Raw genomic sequence first — 27,686 nt, forward strand, 5'->3', positions numbered from 1 at the left:
CCCCCCGCCCCATAGCTGATTGACCTTCTACAATGGATAATCAAGAGTTAACTCTGTATAGTTTGTGGTTGTATATACACAAAGCCATTTTTTTAAAAGCAATCGGGGTTAAGTAACTTGCTCAAGGTTATATGGCCAGTTATTTCTGGGTGTGGTGCTTAGTATCTGAGCCTGGATTTGATCCAGATCATCCCGACACTGGAGCCGGTGCTCTTACTCGCTGAGCCACCTGGCCGCCCCTCACAAAGCCATTTTTGAGCATTTGCCTGTTAAGTTTAATCTGTGCAGCAAAAGCTGGATGACTCATGCCCAAATCCTTTTTTGTCCACAACAGATTTCTTTGTCCAAATCACCTAGACAGTTGCTTGAGTTGTCCAATTCATTCTGCAATAGCCATTCAAATGCTCTTAAAGATAGGTCACCAGAGATCCCATAACAATTCAGAATTGAGATTTACTGGGGGTCTATCCTTCCCAAAGTACATTTGTGTAATTGGGTCCTTTAAAAAGGCTACCATTTTTCTCTGTTAACATTTTTCACCCTAAATAAAAATATTGTCTTTTTTCCATAGTCTGTTATCCTGGTTTGAAGATGACAGAATTCCAATTTGCTGACAATTTGTAAGTCCTGGGCCTGCAAAACATTACAGATAGCTAAATATTCATCATAAGAATGATACTACCTGGGAAGGGTGGATGTTTGTCAGATGAACCACAGATGAAGAATGTTCTCAAGAAGATGCTAAATAATCATCTTTATTATTCTTGGCATTTTTCTGTATTTCTTGGAATAAAAATCATTCCCAGAAAGTCCCTATTCTCATCGGGATGCAAAGACAAGTTATTTTTTTTCTGAATGCGTTCAAGACAACATCCTGTCAATGTCTGCACGCGGAATCTCCTCAGCAGTGTAACAAGGATGACTTTCATCATTACCATGGCAATGTATTTTCCTGCACAGCCCCGGGGGCCAAAGCCAAATGGCTGAAAATAACGCTGAGGAACCTGTGAGAGCAGACAGACAATTAGACAAGTATATGAAAGGCAAGTGGCATTTATCTAACACTAAAACATTTGGTTGGTCTGATACAGAGAGTTAGGAGGGAGCTTGGAGCTCATCTCAGTCTAATGTTGTCAAACTCCAAACTACAAATTCACATTATCTATGTTGTATTGTTTTTTCATTTATTTTGTTAAATATTCCCCAACTGCATTTTTAATCTGATTGCAGCAATACTTAGGAGATTTTCTGGGCAGTGAGTTTGACACATCAGATCTAGTCTAATCTCGTTTTTACAGAAAAGGAAACTGAGCCTCAGAGAGACTAAATGACTTGTCCAGAGCCATGGGTGGGGTGTGGAATATTAGTAAGCAACAGGGCTAAGTTATAAACCGGGATCCCTTTCTTCCACTCCAGTTCTCTTTCCATAGTATTATACTGCCTAGGTGGCACCATAGCGCAGAGAACACTGGGCCTGGCATCAGGAAGAGCTGAGTTCAAACCAGGTCTCAGATGTTTGCTAGTTATGTGACCTTGGGAAGGGCACTTAACCTCTGTCTGCCTCAGTTTTCTCAACTGTAAAATAGGGATAATAATAGTACCTACCTCCTGGGATTTGTGTGAGGGTCAAATGAAATATTTGTAAAATACTCAGCACAGTACCTGGTCTGTAGCAGGGGCTTAACAAACCCTTGTTTTCCTCTTCTCCACTCCTCCATTCCCCTTCCCTTCTCTAATGTGTAAAAAGGTTGCTTGTTTGGGGTGGGTTGTAAGAATAGGGCAGATTAGCCTCTACTCCAAAGAAGGGGAAAATGTGCATTTCTTGTGAGGAAAGGAGTCAAAAAGGGTGACTTTTATTCAGGGTAAAAATATATACTCATTTTAATTTTTTTCAATTTTACACTGAAAGGAGAGATACATTTTAGGTTCTTAAATGCCCAAGGCAGATTATCTTACATTCTTTGCAAAGTTTTCAAGAGTAAATTCATTCGGTTTGGGGAAAAACTCAAGTCTATGCATCCTTCCAATATTCAAGATAATGTTAGTTCCCCTTTTCACTGGATAACCATCAATCACATCATCTTGCAAAGCCTTGCGCATCACCAAGTCCACAACAGGTTGGTATCTCATGCTCTCATAAATGAAACTTTCAACCACTTTTAAATTTTGCACATCACCGATCTTAATGTCTCTCTCACCTGTAGGAATATTACAAAAAAGAATAAAGGAAGTTAATGTTATCTTCATTACAGTATATGCACTTGAGCTATTACAGTTACAAAGATCAGTTTTGAAGGGTTTAGTTAAATAATTTTAAAAGTTTATATTACCAATTCATTGTATCTAAAACCTAGATTCCAGGGGACATTGGTTCCATTAGAAAAATGTAACCTATCAAAAAGAGAGGTGCCTGTCTTATTCTTAAATCTTGTGGACATTTGGCCTTCCTATTTTACATGCCATTCACTTTACAGTTGGTAACTCTAATATGGTTGCTTTTTAGCATCCACAAATTTCATTCCATCTGGCGAAAGAAACTAAGTTTCAGTATCCCAAAATATTCTCTAAAGGATTTGATCATAAAGTGGCAAAAAGATCATTTTACTACTTTGCTCTCTGGACAAGTTATTTAAATCTTATGTTTAAACTTCAAGTTTTTTCAGCTATAAGAAGGGGACCCTCTGACCAAATTGTTTTTGAGCGCCACTGACTTAACTGAGGCTTTCTTTTATGATCCTTACCAATAACAGTCTGAATTTCATTTATTACTGCTTCTTCCACCTTTGGGTGCTTTGCAATCAGCAATAACATGAAGTACACAGAGACAGAGAGAGTGTCAGGGGCCGCAATCAACATTTCCAGGATGCATTGGTTCACATTCTCACCTGTCAAGTCTCCACGCCCCTGGAAAATGCAAAGAGGTTTTTTAAAAAAAATGACAGTAAATATCAAAGTGCTGAGGAAAGTAAAGTGAGGTTTAGCATTCAGAACAAGAATCTGTAAAGCATCTGGGAATGGTTTAGAAAACAAGGAAATCCATGTTCTCATTGTAATTAAACAGTAATAAATACCTACAGAAAGCTGAGAATTTGGATACGAACTAAAAAATCCAGCCATCTAGCCTGTTACTTCCAAATACCTGGCTATTTGGTGTTATTCAGATATCTGAATATCTAGTTTAAGGGTCAGGCTTTCTTTTGTTTGGTATGGTAACAACACAATCATATTTTCAATCCTGAAATGGAAGAGGGGTGTGTGTGTGTGTATGCACACGTGCATGTGTACACCTGAGAGCATGCAGGAAAGGGACACTCTACTGCATGTGTTATAGAGGGTGAGGGTATGTAGCATCACCAAGGGGACCAATGCCAGAGGGTGTGGGATTTTTTACTGACGGCTCTTCAACTCCCACTACAAAACATGTCTTGATGGTGGTTGGGAACAGGGTCACAGGTAACAATTGTAGTATACCTCCAAACTTGGCTTTTAGGGGTAAGTAGAAGGTAACCAGATTATTGAACACAGTGTTTTCAGATCTTACCATCTAATATGAGAGAAAAACACAATGGTTCTGGAAACAAATTACTTAAGTTCTGACCTTGCTTCTATTGCATTATTACCTTTGTAATAACTTAAGTCCCTTAGCTTCTCTAGGCCCCAGTTTCTTCATCAGTAAAGTGAGGGTATTGGCCTAATAGACTCTCAGGTCCCTTCCCCTCTAGATTTATAATCCTGTTAAACACATTCTACACTCCCCCCCGCCATGTTCACATGCACATACTCACACTCATATGTACACACACACAGGTGCACACAGATGCACCAACTGGGAAAGTTTGCCCTCTACGGATTTATCATACATTTAGCCTGGTTTCAGATTATATCTAGATAATGATAGAGCATACATTCAGTTGGGCCAATTCGATGAGAAGCAGTCCAGTGAAATATTTGGCATAGTGTATAAGACACAGCTGGTTAAATGAAATATCCAGTTTTTAAGGCATTGTATAGCTATTGCCTCATGATCTTGGATGTCAGTCCAGATAAAAAGTTCCTTTATCTCCAAAATTTAAAAAGAAATAAAAAGCTTGAACTCAGTTTTTTCTTAGTAGATAAGACTTGTATCATTCCATAAAAGACACTTCTTTAAATTTGTACCTTTCTTCTGTCTTTTAATCTTTGTTTAACCAAGCTCCTCTCCACTCTCTTCCCAGGATAATACTAAAAATATGGCTCTACCTATATATTTAGATCTTATTATGAATGCTTTGGCCTTCTCGGATATGGCTAATTCTAGCCTTAGAAGCCCCAAGTGAGACAAACTATTATGTAAATGTTGATCTAGTTAGTGCATATTTAATGAAGATTGAGTAAACTGTAGAATGAATTCTCTAATCAGCATGGATGCCTCAAGTCTATGTTAAATATATGGGACTAGGAATGTTATGCAAGGCCCTAAAAGAGAGTTTGGTCAATGGAGATAAGGTAGGAAGGAACAGGGGTGTAGTCCTTAGGGCTCTACCTTACTCAGTTTCTGGAGTATGCTCCCCAGTTATGCTATGTTTACATCAAATAACTTATCCCCAAAGCCAAGTCAATCAAATATATAGTATTATCCTCTGAAGAGAGCTATGCACTCACAGGGCACATTTTACTAATGGCATAAATGCCCTGATGATGGAACAAAATTTCAACAATGTCTTGTTTTAAACATTCTCATGACCACCACTGAAACCCTACTTCTTTTTTTTTTTTTTAAGCAATAGGGGTTAAGTAACTTGCTCAAGTTTACACAGCCAGTTATTTCTGGGTGTGGTGCTGAGTATCTGAGCCCGGATTTGATCCCCAGGTCATCCCAACACTGGAGCCGGTGCTCTTATTCGCTGAGCCACCTGGATGCCCCTTGAAACCCTACTTCTTTATGACAGCTTTTCACACCTACATCTTACCATTAAGCCTTGCTGGTTATATTAACAGACAATCAGATTTTCATTTTTTTTTTCTGGCCAATAGAGCCCAATTCTGTCATATAACCTGCATTAGAAATTAGACTGCAGCTGTGAAAATTATCCAAATGGTTATTCTAGAGCAATATTTGTTTAGAAAAAGAAATATTTCTGAAGAACCAAACAATGAATTTTTTCAGCCTAGTTGTTGAATAGGTTTAAATCGGCTTGCACTACCTGTGCCTTCATTACTTTTTTATAGAAACACGGAAACTTGAACCAGCTAGGGGACAAGGCATTTTGAAATTTGATTTGAAAAGAGGCTAGTACAGGGTCAAGAATTTCCAGTAAGACCACCTCTAAAGTTCATAACTTTTTGCTTGTATGTGTGTATATATATACCTATGCAAACACACACACACATATATATACATACATAGAAACATATTTCTCTATACACATATATATTCTACAAAGAAAATTAGTCATCATATTAAGGTAGTTGTTTACCAAAATGTAGGGTTCTTACAGTTATCTGGATAATTTAGACTAAAAAAAAATGTATCAAAGAAAAAAATATTTTATCTTGAATTATATCGATCATCAGCCTCTTTCTAACAAACTTGTAGGATAATTACTCTATCCATCATTTCACTTTTGCTAAGTAGACACAAGTAATACAAGCAAGCCTAAGAGCCCATTTCTATGCTAAATTGTTGACTGTACCTGGGCAAAAATCAATTGCGAAGCAAAATCCATACAGTTTTCCAGTTTATCATCTGTAGAAAGTCTGTGTCTTTTTTCCTCTATTAAAATTTCTAGGGCATCCTTCAAATCCTTGCTGAAATGAAAATAAATAAAATTAATCTACCATGGTTCATCATAGTTCTAGGCAATACATCTGCCATTTGTTTAAAGGTGTTCAATCTTGATTAAAACCATTTGTATCAATAAGTAAGTGATATTGAAATTTTACAAATATATTTGAATTACACATATTTTCATTTTACAACAGATAATCAGGGTCAATTGAGACTTTGATATGCTAAAGCTATATACAGGGTGACCCAAATGTCTTAGTGAAACTTTAATTGCTTAAAATTTCACTAAGACTTTGGGGACACCCTGAATATTAACACATATGTTTGTATATGTGTATATGACTGCTATGATCTATCATTCATGAAGTTAACATATATACACATACATTATATATGTATGTATACACATGTATATGTATATGTATATATATATGTTTTGTTTTCATATGTATAGTCTTAGAGAAATCCCTAAAGCAATGCTGTCAAACTAAAATAGAAATGGGCCATTGTATTTCCCATTGTAATCTGGTTTCAACTTTTCTTGGGAGGGTTTTGCCACTCAACTCTCAAGGTAACACACTTCTGGCCTAGAGCAACATTATCAGTATGTAGATGCATATGTACACAATACACACGTGTATATGTGTGTATATATGAACACACAACATACACATACACTATATAACACACATATATACATGACAGGCAAAAAATGTTTATATAGGTATAGGTATATGCATGTGGGTGAATACACAGCCCTTCCTCCCCCCAATATATAGTCTACAAACACACATTCTTGCCCATATACTGCATAAGAAAGTGGTTCTGGATTCTCAATGGCTACACCAGTGGAGCATATTTTGGAAAGGTTTTAAGTGCAGGACAAGTAACAGAATGTACATCTATTACATGAAGGGCACCTTAGCTGAAGGTGCTCTTCAGCAGATTAGATGGTGGATGATTAAATTTTTTATCCACAGTCACTCTTGAAGGCTCTCTAGTGGTAGTCCATAGAGAGATTGGGTCTATGCTGGAGGAGTGAGTAAATTACACATAATAGAGGTAGAGAAATACACACATACATAATTTGTTGTTGTTCGATAATTTTTCAATTGTGTCTGACTCTTCATGACCCCATTTGGGTTTTTTTTGGCAAAGATACTGGAGTGCTTTGCCATTTCCTTCTCCAGCTCATTTTACAGATGAGGAAACTGAGGCAAATAGGATTAAGTGACTTGCCTAGGATCACACAGCCAGGAAGTGTCTGAGGTCAGCTTTAAAGTCAGGACAGACTCCTGGCCCAGCACTTTATCCACGGAACCACCTAGCTGCCACATACACATATATACTACACACACGTTTATGTGTGCACATATATATGGACATGTATGTTATACATATATACAATGTGTATATATATGTGTGTGTGTATATATTCATGGTGATATAGTAAAATGAGGACTAGACCAAGATTTAAGAGACCTAGGTACCAGTCTTATTTTTGCCACTAATGACATAAATATATACCCTTGGGTAGGTCCTATAACTTCTCTTTGCCTTAGTTTTATCATCTATAAAACGAATTGCTGAACTAAATTAAATGTAAATAGCCTTTCTGGATCTATCTACCTTCAAGATGCAATCATCTTTGGGTAAATCATACTTATAAAATCAGGTGTTGGTAAATGTGGTAAGTATGAAAAAAAACAAGTATTTTTTTGGAAGGCACTAGCATTTGGGGTGATCAGAAAAAACTTCAGTTAGAAAGTAGCACTTGTGCTGAGCCTTGAAGAGAGCTAGGAATTCAAGAAGGCAGAGGAAAGAAGGGGTACATTTCAGGCAGGATAACCAGTACAAAGGCAGAAGGGCATGGAGTTCCATGACTGAGAAGCAGTAAAGTAGGCCAATTTGACTGGACTGCAATGTTTGTGCAGAAGACTAATGCAGATATAATATGGCTGAAAGGATAGGACCATATTGTGAAACTATAGAGTAGTTAATATTTGATCCTAGAGGTAACAGGGAGTCAATCAAGATGATTAATTAGGAAAATGACATGCTCCAACTTGCACCTTAGGGAAATTACTTGAGCAGCTGAATGGAGGATAGATAGGAGTGGGAGAGAACTGAGGCAAATAGAAAAATTAGGAGGCTACTATAATAGCCAACAAGAGGTTTTGGGAACTTGCATGGGAGCTCCATGTGAGTAGAGAAGAGGTCAATTGTAAGAGATGTTTGAGAGAGAGAAAAAATAAGATTTGGCTACTGTCTGGATACATGTGGTCAGTTGCAGTGAAAAGTCAAGGACAATTCAATGAGGTTGAGAGCTTGGGGAACTGCCTCAGCTCTTGACAAAAAGAGGGAAATTAGGAAGATATATGGACTAGGAGGGAAAGGGGAGAAAAGATAATAAGTTCTGCTTTGGACAGATGCTTATATAGGACATCTAGTTTGAAATGTTTAATAGGAACTGGTGATGCAAGGCTGGAGCTCAGGAGAAAGCTTCTGTCTTTGTCTGTCTCTGTTTCTCTTAACATCTAAAAGATCTTTATTTAAGTTTAGGAATTTTTTTTATTACAAACTTTAAAGTATGGAATGTTTCATAAAATTGCCTGTCACCCTTTTTCAGGGGCCATGCTAAATCTTTTCTGTATTGTTCCAATATTAGTATCTATTCTTCTGAAGAGAATACCGAATACAGGAATAGTTAAAAAATTATTCCTAATGAAGAGTATGAAATGGTAAAAAAAAAAAAAAATTAAGAAAACATTTTGTAAGCTTGTGGGGTTTTTTGGTCTGAAATAGAATATAGATTTCCCATGTGAAATTGGGAATAAAATGGAGAAAACAGGCAACTTCTCAGCTTCTCCTAATATAGCTATCACATTCTTTTGTTGGGAATGCTCTAAATCCCATGCCAATAAAGATTCCCATTTCAAAATGTAAATCCTTCCAAAAAAAAAATAGTAGTTATTTTTCTCAAATACCATTTTGGTTTACTCTATATGAGGCAGCTAGGTGGTGCTGTGGATAGAGTGCTAGGCCTGGAATCATGAAAACCTGAGTTCAAAACCAGCCTCAGATACTTACTAGCTGTGTGATACTGGGTAAGTCACTTAACCTCTACCTGCCTCAGCTTCTTCATCTGCAAAATGGGAATAATGACAGCACCTATCTCACAGAGTTGTGAGGAACAAATGAGATAAAATTTAATACTTAACACAGTGCCTGGCACATAGTAAGGTTCAAAAATGTTTGCTTGCTTCCTTCCTATCTATGTATTTCTTCAACCTCCAATTTTCAATTAATCCATAAGTTGGATGCTTTTTCTCTCATCTGAGTATGTGTCAGATAGCCTGTGATATGTAACTGGTCAACTTTCCAATGGGCTAGGCCAGTGTAAGTGATAGGCCATGATCAAAACTGCTAACTATATGCAATTTATTGATATCTTCAAGTCCTGCCAAAAGCCACCTAAACACACACACACGTAATATTTTCTTCAGAGATAGTCACATGATTTTGTTTATAGTTTCAGTCATTTTCTTTTAACCTGAACTATTTCAGCCTTAAAGAATATTACAGGGGCGGCCAGGTAGCACAGCAAGTAAGACCACCGGCTCCAGTGTCGGGACGACCTGGGGATCGAATCCGGGCTCAGACACTTAGCACCCACTCAGAAATACCTGGCCATGTAACCTTGAGCAAGTTACTTAAGCCCAATTGCTTACAAAAAAAAATATTACAAATTCCCAAATTTGTAATATTACAAATGTTACAAATAAGTTGGGTTAACGAAAATTACTTCTGAAGTAACAGAACTTGACTCTGTGGCTCCATTTTTGAGAGTTAAAAAAGTGGTAGTCTAGCACAGGGGTTGTAGACCTATGGTCCACAGATTGTGATATTTATGATTTGAGTTCCTTATCTTTTGATGATGACTTTATTTCAATATAATTGGTTTCCTTTTTAATTCTATGTATTTTATTTTTTTTATTCTGGCAAGGGGACCATAGGCTTCAGAAGACTGCAAAAGGAGTCCATGACAAAAAACATTATGAACCCCTGCTTTAGACAAAAAAGAGTTATCACTAAATGACAGAAATGGGATCAGTCAACCTTCCTCTACAGCAAAACAACAGTGTTCTAGCTCCAGACTCCAGAGCACACAAATCATATAGTTCTGTATCAAAAACACCCATCAAGAACATTTCTCCTTTGCTTTGTGATCCAGCCTAAGATAGCTAAAATGATATAACATGCTTATAGCACAGGTCTCAAACCTATTAGAAAGGCAAAGCAAAGTTAGAAAGGAAGAAATCTGACTTTTTCCCAAATTTTCAATGTTAGTATTACTTACACAGACTTTTCATACTTCTTGTATAGCCAAGATATTTTAAAGAAGATGTCTGGTTTGAGAAGGAGAGCTTGCCAAGCATCAAAATAGCTTTGTATTTTGACCACAATGGCATTTTCTGAAAATAAAAATCAGAAACCAGTTTAGGTGATATGTGAGTCAAAGAAGACTACTTTGAAAACAGTTATTCCCCAAAGACTTTCAAATAGCAGGCTCCTAGCCACCTGTGATTCTCTTTTAGACAAAGCGATATCAATTTCAACAGGAATTTTAACCAAATAAGAAGCACTACACGATTCAGGCTTTCAATTATTCAGTTCACCTATCTATGTCTCTGCATTGGCCAAAAGATAATTGCTAGTTCCTCCACTTTGGGTTTTGTTGACACAGAACAGAGTCTCATATACACTATAGGACAAGCCTCCATGGCCACACAATTCAAACCCATGCTATTCTCTAGGAGAAGAATGGAAATCAGTAGTTATAGGAGGCAAAGTCCCAGGAATGGTACCTAAGAATAGGAGGGGCAGAGTCACTATTCCTTCTGCTATTGGAAAACTGCAAAACCTTCACTTCACTTGATGCTGTTGGGTTAACACAACCACAAAGTAGCCATATCTACACAGCCCAAATTACACAATAACATGGAGAAAAAAAAATATTTTTCTTAAATTACACCAGGCCTCTTCAACACAGACTGAAATGTGGAGTTGGTGATTATTTGGTGAATTACCTGAGTAGACAAAGGAATGTAAATAATCCATCTGGCATTATTTAGGCTGTCTACATTCATGGGATAACTGACAATGCTTCATTTCCTTTTAAATATCCTCTACAAAATGAAGCTTTTATCTGAATTAATTATAAGGTACTTATGAGATCTAAGGCTATTTAGAATTAGGTAACTTCTATATAGCATAGCCAAACTGGGCATGGTATTCCCTGTCTAAGGGAGATTTGGATGGAAGAATGTCATATAGAATTCAGACTCTGAGAGGTGGACAGAATCTTAAGAGGCCATCCAGCCCAGCCTCTATCCATAGCTCAATCCCTTCTGGATCATCTCCAGCAGGTGATCATCTGACTCTGCTCTCAAGGTCTCCAGTGAGAGAGAACCTGAGACAGCTCTTTTCACACAGGATCAGCTCTAATTACTAAGAAGCTTTTGTTGAAATCTCCTTCCCTGTAAATTTCACTGGTCTGGTTCTGACCTCTTGGTACAAAGCAGCACAAGTGTAATTCCTTTTTCTATATTACACCTCTTCAATGTTTTCAAATAACTATTATCCTATTTCTCCCCCTTCTTCTCTCTCCAAGACTAAACATCCTCAGTTCCTCCAAATGTTCCCCTTGTGAGAGAGGTTTGAACCCCCTTACCATTTTGGCTACTTGCACATATGCACATGCTCTGACTTGTCAATATCCTTTCTAAAATGTGGTGTCATACACTGGACATAATAGTTTGGACGTGGTACACAAAGGGTAGAGTACAGTGAGACTCTCACCCCCATCATTCTGAAATGTCATTTGCTACATAAATGTAAGCTACTCTCCACTTCATATCATATAGATATAGTTTTTATATATTTTAGAGGAGGATGGGGGAGTAGGTATTTTGCACATATACAACCCCATAATAATAGTTGGAGGTATATAAAAATTCAACTTGCTGGGCAGCAGGCTGTCCCAACTAACAAACTCAACTCATTTGTTTGTTTTTAGCCTTTGATCAAAATAGTACCAGTTTGTTAACCATATGAATTGAATTTCTGCTATGTATAGAGCAATATTCCAGGCCTCAATAGAGACATAAAATAAATAGAAGACATAGTTCCTGTCCTACAAGAACTCACAGTCATATGGGAAGCAAAACACACACACTTGGAGAAACAAAACCCATGAGATCAGTTAAACATACAATCAGTTGCAGGACACAAATACAGGAGTCTTCTCCTATCTCTCCCTTCTCCTTGCAGCGGGAGGAATCTGGCTCTCTGATCGATAAAAGGACAAAATGTAATATGACAAGAACAAGATTTTCAGTACCATCTAGAGGGATGCCTAAGAAGAGGACATTGGAGGTATCCAACATAATGCGTCTCATGAGGTTCAGCACATTGACATAACCCAATTCATTGGTGTCATCCTCCAGTTTATCCAGATGAATTACAGTTGAGTTAACACAAACAGCCACCATCCGCACAAGGCCTGGCCCAGATAAAGCTAAAAGGCACATATATATATAAAACAGTCAGTAAGCTGGAATTGAAATCAAAATAATTCAGTCAGGTGACGTCCACAGTCCAGAAGTAGAACTAAAGACCCCCAGTTACTAAATGGCTTGAGCACATCTAACATTCTAGGGGTTTTGCCTGCGTGTTAAAGAACTTGAAATACTGTTTAAGACAAACTTTTGTCTCACTTACAAACAGTGGTGAGAGGCAGATACGGATTTAAGTGGAACGCTTAGCATTTGCTCCAAAAGGCTGGATTAACACAGACAGAAGGAAGTTAAGAGAGGAGCAAGGAAATGGTGCATTCTATCAATGTAGATAGATATCTAGAGTCTAGGATGTTCCAGGGTAAAAATTTCTCAGAAGCAATAATTTTGGCCCAGTTTCCTGAAACACTCCCTCAGCTTCACTTCACTATCACTACAGAAGACATACCCAGATAGCTGATAGACTACCAAACTGCCACAAATGAATATTCTGCTGGGGCAAGAGAATAACCATGAAACTTTTGCTTTGAGGGATGAAAGACAATTTCATCAAGAAATGCTGCTAACTCTTAGTGATCACTTAAAAACAGTCTGTTTTATCAGTTTAATTTCAATAGGCAATGTGAATTTACTTGATCTCAAAGACAGGTGGGGTCCAGTTTGATGGACAATCTATATACAATCTATGCATCTCTTGGGCTTCTTGAAGGTCTAAGATAAAGATGCCAAAGGGAGCCGGATAATTAACTTAAAATCCTATTACCTCTTTAGAGCTAGGAAAGTTGTTGGTGAAGGCTAACTGCTCAATAAGTCTGAGCAAAGATCATTGAATTTGGAATCAGAGACCTGGGTTTGAAAATCCCCGCTGTCACTTATCATAGATATGGCTTTAGGCAAACCACTTAGAGTTTCTAGGCCTCAGTTTCCTCATCTTGAAAATGAAGACATTGGATTAGGTGACTTCTAATAGCTCCTACAACTCTAAATCTATGATCCTTTGATCCTTTTTGACTTGGATGATGCTGGTGCAGGGGGAGGGGGTAATTATTATAAATACTCATAAAGAAAATACAAGAAATATATTCTTCCCTTCTAGAGTCTGTGCATTCACTTAGATCAGTGTAGTCACCAAAGATTCATTTTCCCCAACATGTATCAGATCTGGAAGAAGACAGGGCTGTCTTCAGGATAGCTGTAGTAGTTTCATAATTCAGTAGCCATGAGGATGAACATCTGGGTGAGGGCTTTTTTGACACTTGCACACTTTTCTCCTATTCTAGAAGCTATGCAAATGGGGTCTTGTCTACTATATAGTTTAGCTAAAAGGGAGACGGCTATTTGGCACAGTACATTCTAGTTATACCTGAACATCATCTGAATGTGAAAATAATCATACAAGCACGATCTATGTTCTATCTAGAACAGTATTATGTCTTGGCCAGAGGCACTGGGGAATGAGTTATACCAAGGCATACCTCTTTTCTTCAATATTTACCTCAAAGCAAAGTATACTCAGAATACCTCAGTTTACTCTGAAACCTTATGTGGCCCAGTGGCATGAGCACTGGAGTGGGAGTTCCTAGGCATGGACTTAGGTGCTGACTGCCATGGTTGAGGTTTTTGCAGGGAAGGGAGCATGTCTATGATTTCACAGATATTGGCAGCTCTTGATATGGAACTTCTCCTCCCAGTGCATAGGAACACCTTCTTTGAAACTTGTAGTCTTAAACATTTGCCTGGGTCATTGAGGTGATCAATGTCATGCCCAGAATCACACAACCAAGATATCTCATATGTGGGATTTGAACCAAGAAGGGGCATAACTCTTAACCTCTTCACTTCTCAGTTTTGTCATATGTAATATGAGGAAGTTAGATTACGTCACTTATAATGTCTCTCAGCTCTATGACTTCTATGATATCTATTCATCATTCTATCATTTTCAAAACATCTGATCAACTTGATCAAGTCTGTTGTTTGGCATTGTATAGAGAAAACTTTTTAGTGATGAACAGTTCTAGATTGAACTAACCAAACATGCAGAGACTTTCTCTTCTTCTGTCCCATGAAGGAGACATTCTGATCCAAAGAGAAAACTAAAACTCAGATTGACACCTCAATCTACAAAATAACAGGATTGAGTAGAATTATCAAAATTTATCCACAGAGGGAAAAAAATAAGGATATAAGCCCAGAATAACTTGATTACCTTTTGTAAAGAAAGGTCGAATAACTTTCCAGAGAGCTGGGTTGTTATTAAATATGACACCATTTTCATGCATTCCAATACACTGTAACCCAAGTTTGCTTCCAAACCTAGAAATATAGTGGCTATTTTTCATTATATGAAACATACTTGAAGACCTGAAAAGAAAGGAAAAAATTTAGAAAATTTTTATTATTAGGAAATGCTCTTTAACTGACATAAATAATCTTACAAATATAAACTGACTTATTCATATGCTTTCCATTTCCCAAGTCTGGCCATGCCACTCCCCTCCTCAATGGCTCCCTATTGCCTCAGAGATAAAATTTAAACTCCTCTGTTTGACACTTCACAACCTAGCCCTAACACATCTTTTCTGACTTACTTCCTGTACTTTATGGTTCAGTCAAATTGGCTTTTTCTCTCTTCCTCATTTACAGCCATCTATTTCCCATCTCTTTGACTTTGTACTATCTGTCACCTGTATCTGGAATGAATTCCTTCCTTCCTCCACATCATGAATTCCTGCTCTTCCTTCAAGGCAGAGCTGAAATACCATCTTCTACACCAAGCCCTTCTTGTTCCCTTCCAGCTTCTAGTGACCTCTCTCCCTAAGTACTCCGTATTTAATTATCATGCATTTATTCAGTAAATAGTTATATGTGTACATATTATCTCCCTTTAAGAGAATAGTAATGAGAGTAAGAACTGTTTGTGTGTGTGTGTGTGTGTGTGTATTTGTATACCCAGCAACTAGCACTGGATCATAGCTCTTTAGCTTTTTTAGAGCACACCAGGAAAATGTTTTTTGATGCTAGACAACTACGAAGAGAAGTAAAGAGTTGAGGGAGCAGTTTGGTGAAAAGAACAATAGGTGGAATGCAAAAGAGCCTTGAACTTATCCCAGGACATTTTAATGGACAAAAAGCCCCAAACCAAAACTCCCAAAGTGCTGCCTGCCACGCACAGGATGGTGTCCTGCCTCCCTTTAAGCTCTCTGACAGATTGAAGATCCATGTACTAAGACAACCCAGAAGATGCTCTATCCATTCTTCTGTAAGAGTGAAACAGATGGTGAGCAGACACTGGTGTGGTTAAGACCTCAATGTCTTAATCTTCTACCAAAAGCTGTCCCCCTAATACTACCATCCACCACTCATAGTTTCTAGTCAAGCTTTTTTACTTCTGTTCAGTTTTGAGATAGATTTTAAAGAATGATAAAGATATGTGGAAAGTAAGAGGAGGGAAGGAGGGGCCTTTGCCATTGCTGCAGTGGTTGCCATCATATTTCAGCCTCTCAAGGTTGAAGGAATTTTTCCTGTTTCCTTGGCAACTTGCCTGCCTGATGGCTCACAAGCTGAGTTAGAATTACATCTGGAGGAACTGTCTCATGAGCTATGCTTGACAAGGACAAGGTGCCAAGATTCCCATTGTGCCCAATTGGTTATAGAGTATTCTCCTATAGTGCAGTAGGTGGTTCATGATAATGGTGATCATGTCCATTACAGAAATGAGAACTTGAATGATCATTCTGTTGTAGCAAAGTAAGTTAAAATAAAAATAAAACAGAGCAAGGTTGATAATTCAGGTCAGTTTTTTTTTTTTATGCAGACCACTGTGGTCCCCTTATTGTCCAAATCCAAAGTACCAGCTTTCACCAACTAACAGTGCTTAGATTGACTCCCTGCATGATGAAGAAATTGAGAGTGAAAATCAATTACTGTGGGCCAGAGACATTCTAAAAAGTAAGCCCCTTGAGAGCAGGAATTGTTTCATTCTTTGTGTTTACATCCCCATGGCTCAGTACAGTGCCTGGAACACAATAAGTTAATAAATTCTCATTGATTTGTTGACAAATTGATTGAGAAGGTTCTGTGGAAGATGTCAGTCAATCTGTTGTCATGTAACAGCTCTGCTCTGACTGAACCAATCAATCAATAAACATTTATTAAGCACTTACTATACTTAACATCTCTACCAAGGATGAAGACTAAATCCCCAGAGTGCTCAAGGGTACAACTCTGCCACAAATCAGGTTAAACAATCTAGCAGACCCAGTATTTGGCCCACTCCCCCAACCGCCACAGGGGAAGATTATAGAAGAATTACCAGAGATTGATCAATGTCAGTGAAAAGCAGGGATTTCTTCCACTGGACTGGAGATACAGCAAAGGGACTTGGAGCATGGCCAGCTCTACATGACCAAAATAAAGTGAAGAGTGAAGGTAGTGATTCATATCTTGTGAAAATGGAGAGTGTGTGTGTATGTGTGTGTGTTTGCCATATGCTCTATGAATTAATTCCTTAGCACCATCTCACATATACCATGTTTCCCCGATAATAAGACCTATCCCGAAAATAAGCCCTCTGGTGTTTTTCTGTCCAAAAAAAATTAATAAGACAGTGTCTTATTATCAGGGAAACACGGTAGATGTTTTTTTCAGTTCTCCATTATCATTTTGGCTGTAGAGAAACTTATCCTATCTGGGCATTATTAGAAACAAACAGAATTTATCCTTATCACAACATTCATTACCCTTAGGACAACACAAATTTCAATGTTAATAATAATGATATTGATAATTATATCTAGCATGTATATAATGCTCGGAGATTTGCAAAGCACTTTACATGTATTAGTTTGTCTAAACCTCAACACAATTGCATGATGTAGATGTTATTGCCATTTCACAGATGAGGAAACTGACTGAGATGGGCTAAATAACATTAGATCAAGTGTATACAGATATTATTTATGTCTTTTTAGTAGCCCTCTTCACACAAATGGACACATTTTTGTTTGACAACATAAACTGAGAGTTGTTTTTTAACCTAAATTATACAGTTACTTGCCTAAGCCTTAATTTAAGTATGTGCTTTAAGCCTTAACAATTTCATACTGGTTAATCAACCACACTGAAATGCCTCATTTAATAAACATTTGAATTAGTAGCGGAACAAATGAAGGAAAACAAGTATTTGAAGACACAGGTAACATGAAGTCTAAATACTAATGAACCAAAAATCTTTCAGAAACAAGATTCCATCTTTGAATCAAAGCACTCAGGGTTAAAGATAATATTTTCCTGCCTCCATCCCAAATAACCTAATGCATTAAACAATACAGAGTTTTGTAAAGTTTTTTTCTCCTCTTTCACAAGCAAATAAGGATGACAAAAAATTCTTCTATTTCATTCTAGGGTCTTTCTTCAATGTAGACAATACAGCAAATAGTATAAAACTGTTGGCTCAGAGGGAAAAGCCACCCTATATGGGATCTAGACACCTCAAAACATAGAGATCAGAGATCCTGGGTTTACTTTCTATCTGCCCCAATATCACTTATAATTATAGCAAAGATTTGGTGATGCTCTTAAAAAAAAATCTGAAAGGCAAAAAAAAAAAAAAGGCAAGGTATAGAACAGAGTACAGTAAGAACATTTTAGGACACTTTCTGAATATGTAACCTTTTTTTTGGCAGATGTCTCTGTAACTTTTGCACCTGCTTAAACTAAATTGTTCAGTACAACTCTGTCAGAATTGTTTTTGTTGTTATCTGCATGTTTCCTTCAGTCAGTAAATTGTGCTATTACCTGAAAATAATGTCCAATAGAGGGCGCTAACATCTTAAAAATGCTGAGCCAGAAACAACCTTAAGAATCAAGAACAAAAAAGGGATTGCAGAATTACAGATTCGGAGTTGGAGCTCTACCTTAGGAGTCCAATCTGGACTATTTATTTTATAATTAAAGACACTGCAGCCCAGTTTGGGGAAATAGCTTGTCCAAGATCACGTGGGTTGTAAACACTGGATTCTACATTTGGACTGTGGTCTTCTAACTTCACATCCAATGTTCTTTCTACTAAAGGAACTGGCAAAAACCATAGTGCATGCACTGCCTCTGCGGTCAGAAGACCTGAATTTGAATACTACCTCTAATGCATACTGTCACTTCAACTCCCTCAGGCCTAGGTTTCCTCCACTGTAAATGAGGGGATAAAATAAGATGGTGCCTGAGATGCCTTACAGGGCGCTATCTATTATTTATAATCAGTTTCTGCTGTATACACACACCACACACACACACACGCACACACATTGAACTTCTCTGAACAGAAGACCAGTAACTAACAATGTCACGGACAAAGTTCTTGAAAGCATTTAACATGGTGGGATCACGTCTGTGGTTTAGTTCTATTGGTCAATCTTCCCCTCCCCCAGGTCCACCCACGCAACACTCTGTGTCCTGCCTTGTGCCTTTGCACTGGTTGTTCTCTATACCTGAACCACTCCTCTTCCTTACCTCCACCTCTTGGAATCTCTGCTTCCTATGAGACTCAGCTCAAGGGCTACCTTCTTCAAGAGCTCTCTCTCTTATTCCCCCAACTTTAAGAGCTCTCAGGACTGTATATACCTTTATAAACAGTCAGTATATACATGGTCAACATATACATAGCATATGCTGTATATACATAGTTAAGAAACATTTATTAACTACCTACCATAAGCTACACACATATATAAATACACACATGTTGTCTACTCTGTTAGAATATAAGCCCCCTGAGGTCAGGAACTGCTTTGCTTTTGACTTTGTATCACCAACACTTGCACAGAGACTGGCACAGAGTAGGAACTTAATAAATACTTGTTAGTTGATTGATTTTATATAATCTGACAATTTGATTGCTATGAAGATCTTGTTCTGGAAAGACAACATGATATAATAGAGTGTTAGACTTGGAGTCAGGAAGGTTTGAATGTAAATTCTGCCTCTGATAATAACTACTTGTGTAACTTTGGGTAAGGCAGCTAGGTAGAACAGTGGATGGACTGCGGGGTCAGGAGTCAGGAAGACCTAAGCTCAAATCTAGCCTTCCATATTTACAAACTGTGTAACCTAACCCTGGGCAAGTCACTTAACCTCTGTCTACTTCAGTTTCTTCAAGTGTAATGTAGGGATAATAGCACCTATTTCCCAGGGTTATTATGAGGCTACAATGAGATAATATTTGTAAAGCACTTTGAAAACCTTAAAGTGTTATAAAAGTATTGCCTATCCTAGCCGGCTAGGTAGTAGAGAGGATAGAGCACTGGGCCTGGAGTTAGGAAGACCTGAGTTCAAATTCAGCCTCACACACTTCCTAGCTGAGTATTCCAGGGTAAATTACAAGTCTGCCTCAATTTTCCAACTGTAAAATGGGGATAATAGTGTCTTCCCTCCAGGGTTATTATGAACAAGAGAGGAAATATTTGTAAGGCACTTGGCATAGCATTTAATAAATGCTTGCTTTTTTATTTAGCCTTCCAGGGCCTCAGTCAAAGTACTGACTTAAATGAGTTATAGACAAGTTGCAATCTGCATTGGTGGAGGAAATTTCCACACCAGGAGGTACTGAGCAATCCCTAAGTTCTCTGCCCACCCAGCCCTCTTCACTGCCCTTATAATATACAAAGCCTGTGAATTAGTATAATTTCTTTACAGCCTCAACACATTTCCAATATGATGAGGAAGGAGACTCACAGCAATAAATGATCACATCAACCTGGTCCATTTAAGGTCATCCAAAACCAATTCTGAGCCTGCCTTAAGTGTCACCGTTTGATACATCTGTTTTTCTGTAAGGACAGAAGGGGTTTCCAGAAAATACTTCTATTCCTGCATCAACTCTATAACAAGTTGAGACTAATCTGAAATGGGTAACTGATTCCCTCCTAGTTTAACCATAGCTTCCATGTAACCTTAAAATTTTTCAAAAGAGAGAAAAAAAACTAACAAAATTTTCTTACAAAAAGAAAAAGCCTTCTAGTGTCAAAAGGGGGTCTTTCCAAGAGTTACTGGCAGCTCTAGATAAGATTTGAAAAGTCAGCAGGAAAATAAGGGAATTGAGACAAATACTTTCTCCCTAGGAAGAGTTTGCCTTCAATAACAGGGTGGCATACCTGTGAAGTAATTAAATTAATTGTAACTTAGCGTGCATGTGAAAAGTTTGGGCAAAGAGGACAAGGAGGGAAATGGAAAGATGGGGGTGGGACAAGGAGGCTGTGGAGATCTCACTGCTTGAATAAGCTTCCCTGGCTTCATTAAGATTCATAGGAGCATAGATTTAGAACATGAATAGTCATCTAGTCCTGATTCCACCCTTTAATGATGGGGAAATTGAGTATCAGATGGGTTAAGTGACTTGTTTGAGGTCACACAAGAAGGGCTTTGCTGTTGTTAATAGAACTGTCCTAGTGATGGTGTATAAGTTATTTCTCAAAATATTTTTTAAAAAGGAATAAAATTGTGATGCCTGCAAGTTCTTTCCTTCCAAAAGTAGAGCTGTCTGCAGTTGGCTTCAATAAATACCCTAGAAGAGGAAGAGCTCTATTCAGGGAGTAAATGCTTGGTCTTGAATCTGCTGCTGGGCTAATACTTCCCTCAGAGACACTTCTTTATTCTATCACTTTCTAGGGTCTACTCTTCCCCCAGAACTCTATTTTTAACTAAATCATCTTAAAAGTTTGATTGAACTCATCAATTGAGTCTAGTAAGAAAGCTTCTCCAGAGTAATACAGAATGGCAGGTAATTATATGATAGCCAGAATTACCTGGCTAGAAGCTCTCATAGGCAGTCTAAAATGAGAAGCTGATACCTTTCTTTTTAGAAAGATCCTCTTCCCATGAAAGAGCCTTGTGGTTGGTTCAACCAATACATCTTTGAACTGTGACTCAAGCTTCCTCTAGTCCTTGGGAACTTGGTAGATATTATCAACTCAGGTCAGAGATCCTGAAGTTAATGGGACCATTTCACCTATTTGATGAGGAAAGAAGGTGTCTGGGTAGACAGAAGCCCAGATGGGACAGGACAGGCATTGAGCAGGAAAGAATGGCTAAATGGTGAGTGGCAGGAGTTTGAGCAGGTCACAGTAAGTATCCTCATCTAACAGTCAAGATTACAAATGGTGAATGGGGAATTCTTAAAACAGCTGGCTGCATAAGTAGCCAAAATACTGATTTTCTAAATGATTTTAAATTAAGTGGTTCAGATGGAAAATTAGTTTCAACTTGTTGGTAAGAACGCTGTCCAAGGTAGAAAAAAGGGGCAAAACTCAAACTGTATGTTTTGACTATTATGGTGAGTTAGGGTGGCTATTTGCATAAATCATATAAACATTACCTACCGGGCATTTATGGAAGCTCTACAATACCACTTGAATATAAAAGAAAGTAATCCAAATAGTCAAATACTTGTAGACCAATCTCAAACATCTGGATATTAATTCCACCCCCTCCCCAGTTTTCCTCTAAATAACTAGTTCAAGGAAGATAAGCTAAATTCTAGCTCTAGCATTTGGTAATTCTTTTAGGCTATGAAGGTCTTATTTAGTACAGTTAAGCAACAATTTATTAATTGATAGTCTTGACCTGAAGTAAAACAACTTGCAAAAGTGCTTTACTTACTTTTTTTTAACCAGACTTATGATTTCATGGGCATAAGAAATTCTCTCTAAAAATGGGGATCAATACTTGCATTATAACTGGTAGTCTTAGTTGCTGTGGCAGTAGGAGGTTAAACAACTACTACTCTTTTCAGAATAATATTTAATAATATAAAATGCATAATAATAACAGTAACTAGCATTTATATAGTGCTTTAAAGTATTCTCTCATCTATCCTCACAACAACTATGGGGGGGGGGTAGGTTCTATTACTATCCCTATTTTATAGAGGAGGAAACTGAGGTAGGAAGTAGTTAAATGACTTGTGCCACTTAGCTGCCATGAAAATTTTAAAATACATAAAACATATTACAAAAAGAAAACCAATTATATTGAAATAAAGTTATCAAAATATTTTTTAAAAAAGTATATAGACTTCAAATTAAGAACTCTTAGGGTAGATGATGTGCAAGTTCCCTTCCAGTTCTCCATCTATGCTGATTTTTGTTTTTTATGTCACATTCATTTACCAGCCTACCTCTTCAAATTGAACCTTCTATAGAGACAAAGAAAAACAACTAAGCAAAAGCATCTGATAATAGAGATCAGGTCTGATAATATTCTGCAATATAATATTCTTCCCTGGTAGTCTTTCCTCCCCATCCCCTGCCCCCCAAGGAGGAAATAAATTTCATTTTTATCTTTTATAGAACTTTCCTTGGTTTTCCTATTATCCAGGATCATCTTCCTTTGAGTGATCTTTCCATGTACATCATCATAGTCACACACACACATACACGCACACAAATGTTCCCATGTTTTTCTAAATTCCTCATTCGTACTTTCATACTACACAACAATATTAAATTACATTCATACATCATGATTTTTTCAGCCATACCCTAGTGATGGTCACCCACTTTGTTTCCACTTCTTTGCTACCACAAAGAATACTGCTATGAATATATTCAATCATTTTTGCCTTTGATTTCTTTGAGGGTTCATGTCCAATAAGAGTATTGTTGGGTCAAAGACATTTTGTTTGTTTAATTCTATAATGAAATCTAGAAAGGCTGGACCACTTCACAGCTCTCTCAACACAGCAACATTTTACAGATGAGGAAACCGGGGCAGACAGAAGCTAAGTAATTTGCCTATTGTCATACAGCTAGTGTCTGAAGACAAATTTGAACTCAGGTCTTTCTAACTCTAGGCCCTAATGCTCTATCCACGTTCTCACCTTTCCCCCATGTTTTTTACTGCTGCTTTCTATGTAGTAAAACCTTAGCCTTTAAAAATTTGCCTCTCCCTCATTATTAGTGACTTGGAGCACATTTCCATATGACCATTTATACTTTGCAATTTTTTGAAAACTGTCCATATCCTTTGACCATTTATCTACTAGAGAGTGACCCATTCTACTTTGGATAGTTTCCATTGTTAAGAAAATTTTCCTTAAAGATAGCCTAAATCTACTTTTTTGCAACTTCCATTGTTTCTAGCTCTGCTTTCTGGGGTCAAGAAGAACACTGTGCCTCTCTTAATGTAGCCTAAAATCACATAATTTATTTTGAGCCATATCACAGCCAAAATTAGACCAGCATTAGAAAGGCAATTTGGACAATTCAGTCCCTCAAAACTTTTTTTCTTGGTAATTTATTTTTTCAAGATTTATTCAGAAATTGCTTTCTTCTACCCATCAGGTGGATCATGTACAATCCTGTTTTCCACATAAGCAACATGAGCTGTAAAATGCAATTGGCTTGTTTTTCTGTGATTTGTCCATTTGGCAGAACAGAGTAGTACAGAACTGGAAATACATAAGCTATTCCCTCAAGCAAACCGGACCAGCCAGATTTCTTTTTGTTATAATCCAACAGTACTGTTAATTCGGCTTTTAAAATTGGCTTTTAAACTCTCATTAATACCTTTATTATATATTTACAAATCCTCTGTCAAGATTTGTTAAGAGAATAATTCAACTTTCCAACTGTTTTACCTATAAATGTCTCAATTTGAGTAAAACCTAAATTATTCAGTGTGTCTATACTGTTCAATTTTATCAGGTAAACTGATCAACCATGTACCTTACTTTGCTTGTAATTACACAATCATAGAAAACATCTTAAAATAATGAAATAATTATTATTTATAATAAAAAGCCCAAATTAAAACTTTCTAATGTTATTTCTTAAAAGATTAAAAATATTTACTTGCTTATAATGAGTGTCTCCTCTCCACCAATCCATACTCTCATAAATTCACCGTACATCTTATTGTAATAGTTACAGGCACTGCCTATTCCCATCCACAGAAATCTTCCATGTGAAAGAAGGGGTCCAATTCCCATACAGTAACCAGGACCTAGAAAAAATATTCAAAATATAATCACTATCTTAGCTCACATTAAAAACCAGATGCTGTTTTTATATCATACAAATTCTTTTAAATCTGAATTCTAATGTAAATTCTTGAGTTTCCATGGAAATTAAATTAAATTAAAATTTAATTTAATTTAAGCAGTATTACTTTGAAGAATTTTTTCCTTTAATAAATAAGAGATAATTAGCAGATGAAGTAATTCAATTTAATATTAGTCCTACTAAAGCCTAAATGAACTGGGGGTAGATTGATTTCTCATTTTGGATAATTTTGTCTGTCAGCTGATCAGGTAACAAACACAGGAATCTTAGTGAAAGAAATATAGTTAAACCATTTGAATTGTCTAATAATGCTCCAAATCTGTCTTTTGTGTAAAAAAAAAGTGACTGAGTCAAGATTAAACTGAATCGTCATTTTGGAGTAACCATTTTACAGATTATTAAACTGACAGATCAAGTGAGTCCTACAACTTTATAATGATAATAATGTCTATCAAAACATATAGCTTCACTTTTAAATACTGCTTCATTGGTAAAGGAGAACTTTAGTCTAAACAAAGTGGGCCAAAGAATTGAACAATTATCTAATACCTGATCAAGGCCAGCCAATTTGGATAATCTGGGCCCAACAATCCATTCCCCCATCCCCTTCCCCAAAGAACCGATGTTTTGAATTCAAATAATTGACTCAGTTCCCCACTTCACATTGCTTTATGCAAACATATCCAGAGAATTGCAAAGGCACTTAATTCATCATACTGATGAAAAAATTTATATACCGCTTATTTCAAAGCACCAAAAGAAGTGATCTGAATTTAACTGGTTGTGGCAAAAGGTTTTTTTTTTAAATTTGAGATAGTTTTGTGGTTTTATTATAAATAACCTTTCTAATTTTCTTCCTTTTAAACTCAAACTGTCAATTACATTACATTTAATGAGAAGATCCTTTCCCTCAACAGCCTGTAAACTTTAGGTTTATAGAATTAAATGTACAATCATAGAATCATAAAATTTTGAAGTTGATGATCATCTAGTCTTACCCCTTCATGTAGCAAGTGAGAAAATGGAGGCCCTGAAATGTAAAGGTCCCTGCCTAAGGTCAGATAGCTAGCTGGTGGCAGACCTGGAATTAGAATCCAGGTTGTCTGATTCTGTTTGATTTTTTTTTTTTTACAATCTTGATAATATAAACTTTGATCTAAATTATCTGAACTGGTTCTCTAGTTTTTAATTCACCAAATTACTATCAATACTTAGTTTTACAATGGCTAGGTTAGAGTAGCCACAAAGGCAGCTTTTCTTCTAACTCCTAAGAAGATGGCTATCATTTTATATCAGATAAAAAACAAAGAAACCAAATTATCATTATACACACATACACACATATGGGCACACACATAGGCATATGTGGATTTTAAAAATAAGAATACAACATATGGTTGTTTTCCTGTAGAAGATTTTTTTTAATAATAGCACAAGTCTTTCAACTCAGCAACCAACTTTTATATTTAAACCATCCCACACAGTTCTAACAAAGGATTGACCAATCAGTTTTCATCAGTTTTTGCAGAGGTAATTATTTTGTAACACGAACAACAACAAATTCTTAAGTATTTTTATAATTAGATTTATGCACATGTCCTAAGAGGTTAAGATTTCCATGCATTTTACACTTTAGGGAATCATTTTAGGCTGTTCTTATATGGTGCTAAGCATCTGGATGAAACCAAAAATCCATTCAAATACTGGATGTTTCAACCTATGTAATTTGGTAACACCTGGAGATATGAAAAGAAATGACAGAAATCCTAAAATTTTCACTTTTCATCCTAATATTTGGCATTGTGTCAACATAACCCTAATATTTACTTAGAAACAAAAAACACTTAAAATTTTTAAAATGGAGAAATACAGCTAATAAAAGCCATAGTTTAATTCAGCAAACCAAGTAAAGAGCTAGGAATTTATGTGAAACTAATAATCCCAATGAGGTTTAATTTACTCACTGACAGTCACACAGAAATATCAGAAAGCTGATTAAGATTTTTTGCCCACTCTAATGGTCAACTTTATGTCACCTGATCACATTGTGCTCTTGCCAAAATCAGCTGTTAAACTAGCCCAAAGTACCAGGCTGAGGCAAATGGAGAGCCAGGCAATTATTTGGATAATTCAGGGGAAAATATTCCATAATTATTTAGCTACTCTGCCAAGGCTAGGCATTTTGTTCTACCATAACTTGCCTAGTTATCTCTGGCTGTGCAGACCAGACTTTCAAAAGCCTAATAAACATGCCTATGAACCACAATTACAGACAATATTTGACATGTTTCAAGAGTCCTGCCATGAGAAGCTTTAGCTAAAAACTAAAAATATAAATACTTACAGCAAATCATTTAGGCAATCCCCAAAACAACAGCTTTGTAGGTCTTGTGACTTGCAAAATCTGGATAATAATCTCAATTTTCTAGTTTTCTCTCCCTATGGATTTCATTGTGGTGGTTTACAGCAGAACTTAAGATGGGAAATGAAAGGAATGGAGACAATTCCTTCCTTCCCATTTCTATCCCAGCACCCATCCAGTCTTGACCACTAAGCCTGACCACCCTTTTTGAGAAAGAGGAGAGGAGAAAAAGAATAGGGTAGAGGGAAAAGAAGGAGGGAGATTGGAGGCAAAGTGGGAGGGAAAATTGAAAGAGCTGCTGAAGGCTGTCCAGAGTTCACCTGCTAAGAAAAAGTGGAATGAAATGAAAGCTGTCATTAAAAAAAAAAGAGTTGGAATTCAATTTCCAACATCCCCTCACTCTACCTCATCTCAAGCCTCAGTTTAAGAGGATTTTCTTGCCAAGTGTACCTTAGGAAAGAAAGTGAAGTATAGAACTGAGGCATTTATATAGATGGTTTTAAAGGGCTAGATGGATTTTAGGGGTTCTGACAAACTGGCTTAAAAACAAAAATTTGACTTGGATTATCTAGAAGATCAATTCTACAGTTCACCAGAACCCTGGCTATAGGTTTCACACCATGCCAGTGGCCTTTTATTCTGCCTTTACATTACTGTGCAAGATTTTCTCCAATTCTGTTGCCCCAACGCCCAAATAAACTTTCTGCTAAGCAAGAAAAAGAAATATTTTTCACCTCTGTTTTACCTGGTATTAAGGAAGTGTCTTCATAACTCCAAACCATGAGGAGAAAGCAGGTGAGGAGGAGGATGGGCATAGTAGCAGCTGGCATTGCCTCAGGTACCATGCCGGTGAGGTTGTAATGCATTGGGTTGAGCATATCCAGGATCATCTTTTCTTTCTTGCTTTCAGGGAATACTGTTTA

At 37.0% G+C, this 27,686-nt stretch overlaps 1 protein-coding gene and 1 non-coding gene across 2 annotated transcripts; both read right to left on the reverse strand.

Moving 5' to 3' along the window:
- CYP19A1 (cytochrome P450 family 19 subfamily A member 1) lies at positions 1 to 27,686 on the reverse strand. Its single transcript, XM_069097503.1, has 9 exons — positions 27,509 to 27,686; positions 24,192 to 24,342; positions 14,555 to 14,709; positions 12,171 to 12,347; positions 10,128 to 10,242; positions 5,673 to 5,787; positions 2,742 to 2,904; positions 1,957 to 2,198; positions 1 to 1,004 (listed from the first exon to the last, which is right to left on the reverse strand). Exons 1-9 carry the CDS (start codon positions 27,651 to 27,653, stop codon positions 759 to 761), a joined length of 1,509 nt encoding a protein of 502 aa, XP_068953604.1. The 5' UTR covers positions 27,654 to 27,686; the 3' UTR covers positions 1 to 758.
- On the reverse strand, positions 8,352 to 8,457 carry LOC138169671 (U6 spliceosomal RNA). Its single transcript, XR_011170425.1, has one exon. It is a non-coding gene; the product is annotated as a U6 spliceosomal RNA (small nuclear RNA).

This window comes from Petaurus breviceps, unplaced genomic scaffold (assembly GCF_028583685.1).
Source record: "Petaurus breviceps papuanus isolate PSGF00001 unplaced genomic scaffold, PetGlider_PUasm1.0 37, whole genome shotgun sequence".
In the NCBI taxonomy this organism is placed as follows: Eukaryota; Metazoa; Chordata; class Mammalia; order Diprotodontia; family Petauridae; genus Petaurus; species Petaurus breviceps.